Source organism: Solanum lycopersicum, chromosome 11 (genome assembly GCF_036512215.1).
Source record: "Solanum lycopersicum chromosome 11, SLM_r2.1".
NCBI classification, from domain to species: domain Eukaryota; kingdom Viridiplantae; phylum Streptophyta; class Magnoliopsida; order Solanales; family Solanaceae; genus Solanum; species Solanum lycopersicum.
The window spans coordinates 6,997,820-7,003,861 of record NC_090810.1 but is presented as its reverse complement, the minus strand read 5'-3'; the positions used below and the strand labels follow the sequence as shown (position 1 = coordinate 7,003,861).

Sequence of the window (6,042 nt, the reverse complement as noted above, 5' to 3'; positions counted from 1 at the left end):
GTTCGTACATTACTATTACTACTATCCAAACGACCCCTTATTTCATTATCCTGGGTCTCGAACCCGAGATCTTTGATTATGTCCTGTGTTGCTGTAGCGGTTGTGATTGAGTTTGTTTGTTTCCTCTTAGTTCAACTATAAGGAAGATTTTAAATTTGGGTATTTTTTGGTTACTACCTTGTCGTGCATCTTTGCAAGTGCTCAGTTTGAATGAATAAGCTTGTATCGCGGTGATCACTCCACCCAACACAAACCAATTTTTAACATCCTTTCCTTGAGCGCTAATTTGTTCTCGAGCCATCCTCTTCCTCAAAAGGCACATTTTCATTCCCTAAGTACCTATATGCATCATCCTAACTCCAATTATTAGATTAATACTTCACAATCATGTATTTAACATGATGTATCACCTAAAAGTGGTAAAAATGCAAAGAAAATAACGTCTTAAGATCACATATTAATATACCTAACATCATATCCCTCTAGGAAAACTCTAGACATATGCCCTTCTTTTTATCTAGACACAAATTTAGCGTTTATAAATGAGTTGTAGATCTGTGGCGGTATAAAGTCTTAACAATATATCAACATGGGTTGCAGTGCACTGGTGGGAGGGATCCAGATCTCAGGTTCGAGCCCAGATAAGGAGAAAATTCTGCTGGGATTGTCACCTCCGAATGGATCTTACACCGCGCGATTTGAATTTAGTCTTTGAATGTGGGGAAACTAAAATAAGAAGTCTTAATATAATTATTAAGTTTAACTTATAGTAATAGGTAACCATACATAGCAAGGTTAATATGAAAATCTAAAAATTGAAACTGGCCTCTTTTTTTTCACCTTATCAATTATAAATAACTTAAATCCTTTATAAATGAAAGGAGGACATATATATATATATATATGAGCCACAAGTCCAGTGTCCCTTTTGTATTTCTCAATGGACCCTTTTCATCAACAAACCAACACACCTAAAGAATTCATTTATCTAAAAGAAGACTCAATACAAGCACAAGAAGAGCTAAATGAGCCAATAATAGACCTAATTGGAGACATCAATTCTGTGTCCATGCTTGTGAAAACAGCTTGCTTGAACCATGGATTCTTTCAAGTTATAAACCATGGAGTTGATTCTCAATTAATTAACATGGCTCATGCTCATGTCAATCATTTCTTTAAGCTTCCATTAGAAGTAAAACTAAAGGTTCAAAAACAACATGGTAGTTTATGGGGTTATTCAAGTGCCCATGCAGAGAGATTTACTTCAAGACTGCCATGGAAAGAAACATTATCCTTCAATTTTCATGAAAATTGTGGCTCTAATAAGGGTGGTATTGTTGTTGATTTCTTTGAATCTTCACTTGGAAAAGAATTTGAACAAATGGGGTAAGTTTTCTTTGCACATTTTATGTTGAAATTAATGTGAGGACATGTATCTCAGATAAAATTTCATAGCTAAACAACAATTTTCTTTTATGTTAATCTCCTTTAGCTACGAATTAATGATGGACACTTAAAAAAAAGACTGAATTACATGAGGATTTTTCTGGAAATTAGTATGAAAATTCGCAGAAAACTTATTATCCTGCAAATTGTCATATTAATTCCCAGAAAAATCCGTAATTTACAGTTTTCTTGGAGTGAGACAAAGTTTCGTAGCTACACATAAAAATTCTATACTAATCTCATTAAGCTATGAATTAGCGTCGAATTAGAAGAATATTCAATTAACTTGGAGATACTCTAAAATATTTAATTCCATGTTTTATAGTAATGTATATGGGATATCCAAAGTTTTTGTATTTGCTTAAGATTTTATATTTACTAATTATTCGTATATATATGTGTTTGAATTATATATTATCGATATAGTGTGAACAATTTCTATATCATCATTGCTATTTTTAAAGACCACATTATGTTTATCACGACATGTTAATTTAGATTTATTTAATTTGATAATGTAAAGATTCTACATACTATCCATATACAAAATTAGTAGTATTTAACTATCATTTCATTAAAAAGAATTATACTCAATTTATTCATTTTACATGTCAATAAAATACCAAATCAATCTACCATTGTAGCTGATCTAAAATATATCATGGAAGATGAACAAATATATTGTCTAAAGGAACTCCAATATATTTGACATATATTTACAAACTAATTTACGTTTCAGGTGCGTGAACAAAATTTCATATTGATAGTTAAAAAGACTGAAATGATACACAAAAGATGTAAAGAGACTCTTAATAGCGTAAGTATTTTGAAAAAAACGCACTGAATTTGTGTCCTAAGTTAAAAGGAAGTAAAACCTAATCGACTTAATATATGTAAGTCGATTTTAATATAAAGACTTACTTGTATGTCAATATGTTTTAAAGTAGCAAGTAATCTGTCTTATTTTTTGAAGTCGGTTGATCCTATAATTACCACATGACCATTTGCCCCCCCCCCCACCCCCCACCCCCCACCCCCCCAAACAGATTGGTGTTTGAGAGATACTGCAAGGAAATGAAGAGAGTAGGACTTACAATCATGGAGATACTTGGTATAAGCCTTGGTTTAGAAAAATGTTACTACAAAGAATTTTTCAAAGATACAAGTTCTATAATGAGATGTAATTTCTATCCAACTTGTCAAGATCCTAATTTAGTCTTTGGAACTCCACCTCATTGTGATTTTAATTCATTTACAATTCTTCATCAAGATCAAGTTGGAGGATTGGAAGTCTTTGTTGATAACAAATGGAAATCAATCCAACCTAGGCATGATGCACTTGTCATCAATATTGGTGACACTTTTACGGTGAGTCCAATGTTAAATTTGTCATGATCTAGTTCACAGATTACTATTATTATTATTTTAAAGTATGTTACGACAAATCGAATGTCAATTATGAAATGAATCATCAAGACAACAACAACAATCCAGTAGAATCTGACTAAGTAGCTAAGGTCTGGAAAGAGTAGAGTATATGCATAGCTTACTATTACCTATGGGAGGTAAGAGTCGGCTTTCTATTTTACTATTTAAATTATCAACAATATCCAGATTATCAGAGTTTTTGTGTGAAATAGGGTCAGATTATTGCTCCAAATAATCTAAAAAACATGTCATGACTACAATTTCTAATTTAATATCATATATCAAATAGAAACAAGATTAGGGTTTGTTTGATAAAGAGAACAAGTATGTATGTGACAACTTTATAAAGATAATTCTAAATTTAACTAATCATTGTAAAAATAATTTGCACCTCCAAACTAGGGCTAGCTAGAATGAAGAGAAGAGGTTGTGGAACACAGGCTAAAGTACTATAGTCTAATGCTTGCAACTTCACCTTTCATCTCTTAGGTACATCGAAGGTTCTATAGTCTGTTTAACCAAGTTTGTACGAAGTTAAAAGTGTATCACGTTAGTATAGGTACTAACAAATTTTGTAACCGTATATATATATAACACTCAAATATGTAGTAGATATTACATGTAAAATTGCAGGCACTATCAAATGGAATATACAAAAGTTGCTTGCACAGAGCAATTGTAAAGAGACAAGTTGAAAGGATATCTTTGGCTTTTTTCTTGTGTCCAAAGGAAGACAAAGTGATAGTACCCCCACAACATCTTCTTGTTTCCAACTCAAGAATTTATCCCGACTTCACATGATCTGATTTGCTCTATTTTATACAAAATCACTATAGTCCTGATCATGCTACTCTACAAAACTTCACTCTTTGGTTCCTTTCTTCTAAGAAGACATAGCTAAAAACAAAAACAAATTTAATGTATATCTACTTTGTCCCTTGCCTTCTATATAAAATATGATTGTCGGCACACTGTAGGGCCCATTGAAGTGGCGCTTTTAACAAGATTTTTTCTATATTCAGGGTTCAAACTCGAGACCTTTTTATTAAGGGTGAAGCAGTACTTTCACCAGTGCACTACAACTCAGTTAGTGTCAGCGTATTATATTTTATAAGAGATTTTGATGTAAGTAGAAAACTTTTAGTACTTTTATTTTTATAAGAGATTTCGATGTAAGTAGAGAACTTTTAATACTTTTATTTTGTTTAATATTGACATATGATGGATTTAAAAGAAGAAAGGTGATTAGTCAAGAATTTATATAATTAATTTCATTCTCTTATGACCTATTCTCTTGGAAGTCCATAGTTTGTGTTTGGTATGAATTATTTTTTTCTTATTTTATTGGCTGAAACGTTTTATGAATTATTTTCTTCAAATTTTAGGAAGATAGAAGTGAGAAAAATATTTTCCCAAACTCTTTTTCAACCTCACTGCTCAACTTTCTATCCTAAATCAAGTCTCTGAGACCAATTTTCTATACTAATTCGAGATATGACTCATAATTCTCGATTTAAGACTCAACTCCCTCGTCCAGATCAGTGTCGATTTCTAGTTCAGAAGTCGTATCTCAGTTTGCATTTTGGATCCCAAATCGAGAGTCAAGGTCGGGCATCGGGTCCTGTGTGAGGGTTGGATCCTGAATTGGTCGTCGAGGACGTATCCATATTTGAATGTCGAATCCCGGATTGATTGTCCAGTCCCGATTTGAGAGTAAGGGTCGGGTCTCAAGGGATTGATCGTTGGGGTTGTGTTCCTATTCAAATCTCGAGGTCGGTTAAACGTTCCAGTTCAAATGTCAGGTTCCGGGTCTGTATCTTGAGTGTCGTCGTGTCAAGGTCAAGGTCGGTCTCGAATCAGTTATTGAGCTTGACTTCTAGATTAGAAACTATTTTCTTTTAAAAATATTTTCTAGCAAAATATTTTTCATTCATTATCAAAACCACAAGCATTTGAAGTCTTGGGAAGCAACAACAGACCCCGCATGGGCCGAGCCATTTAAAGTGAAGGGTGCTCAAATCAAAGGCGGATCCAGAATTCGAAAGCTAGGGGTGTCATATCATCTAAATGATAAATGGATCGGTTCTTCATTTTAGGTTATGATGCGGGTTATTTAGTTTTCTTGATATTTATACATTGATCAAATATATACATACATCTTTAGTACTGTTTTTTTTTTCTTTTTAATATTATAATATAAAATATTTACACCTATATGATATTTCTTTTATATTTGTTTAGGAATAAGAGACCTTATTTTCTACAACTTTGAAAAAACAAGAGATTTCTCTCCTTAAAATATAAATTTGTATATATCATCTAATATCATATAGTTGAGAAAAAAATTATAGTTTCAATCCGATTATATCCACTTAATTTGACGTTAAAGATTGAAAGAACCTTTACATTCAAAAGGTTTAATATGATTATATCCATCTTTTTAAAAGCTTTTTTTTCTTTTTAAAAAAAAGGCCACTTAATTTTTTATTTTATTAATATCATATGTGACAATTCAAAATTTAATATTAATCTATAATTAATATAGAACACCACGCAACACTCATATCAATTAAAGATAAGTAAATAAGTAAAAAGTAGCAAATAAAGAAACTAATTGAGGGAATCGAGAAACTGAAGCAAATAAAAAAAAACCTAGTGCTGTCATGGAGATTTGAATCCTCGACACCCTATTGGAAAGGTGCATCCTTTGCCCGTTGCACCATTCAACATATGGTTTATTGGGTGGCAGGTATATTAAATAAAAAACTTGTTATACTCATACATATATATATATATATATATACACAAAATTTTAATCGAGGCCAGTGGGTACCGTGACACCCCACCTATAAAGCTAGATTCGCACCTGGGTCAAATGCATATTTTTCATTGAAAAATTATATGATACATATAGATTAAATAATAATTATGAATGTATATTTAGATTTGTACATTCTTCATTAAATTTTCAACTCCGTCACTAAGATTCGTCTAGATTACATCAATTTTGTCGAGTTCACAATTGAAATTAATATTATAGTACTAGATGACATTTATATATACATACAAAAAATCATAAGACATCAAATATCTTACTCACTTCTCTCCTTATATATCTGTATTTCAGATCAAATTCGATATATATCTCGTATTTCAAATATATGTATC

General features: G+C 31.6%; 1 protein-coding gene across 1 annotated transcript; it reads left to right on the top strand.

Annotated features, from left to right (window-relative positions):
* The first annotated feature begins 799 nt into the window (after positions 1-799).
* Positions 800-4,156, top strand: LOC138339603 (gibberellin 20 oxidase 2-like). Its single transcript, XM_069291435.1, has 3 exons — positions 800-1,386; positions 2,493-2,814; positions 3,508-4,156. Exons 1-3 carry the CDS (start codon positions 941-943, stop codon positions 3,673-3,675), a joined length of 936 nt encoding a protein of 311 aa, XP_069147536.1. The 5' UTR covers positions 800-940; the 3' UTR covers positions 3,676-4,156.
* The last annotated feature ends 1,886 nt before the right edge of the window (positions 4,157-6,042 follow it).

What these genes read in the sequence shown, in the direction of transcription:
- LOC138339603 (XM_069291435.1), top strand. Translation starts at nt 941, where the DNA reads ATGGACCCTTTTCATCAACAAACCAACACACCTAAAGAATTCATTTAT. An exon ending in AAAGAATTTGAACAAATGGG is followed by an intron (nt 1,387 to 2,492) that starts GTAAGTTTTCTT and finishes CCCCCCAAACAG; the next exon opens with ATTGGTGTTTGAGAGATACT. An exon ending in ATATTGGTGACACTTTTACG is followed by an intron (nt 2,815 to 3,507) that starts GTGAGTCCAATG and finishes GTAAAATTGCAG; the next exon opens with GCACTATCAAATGGAATATA.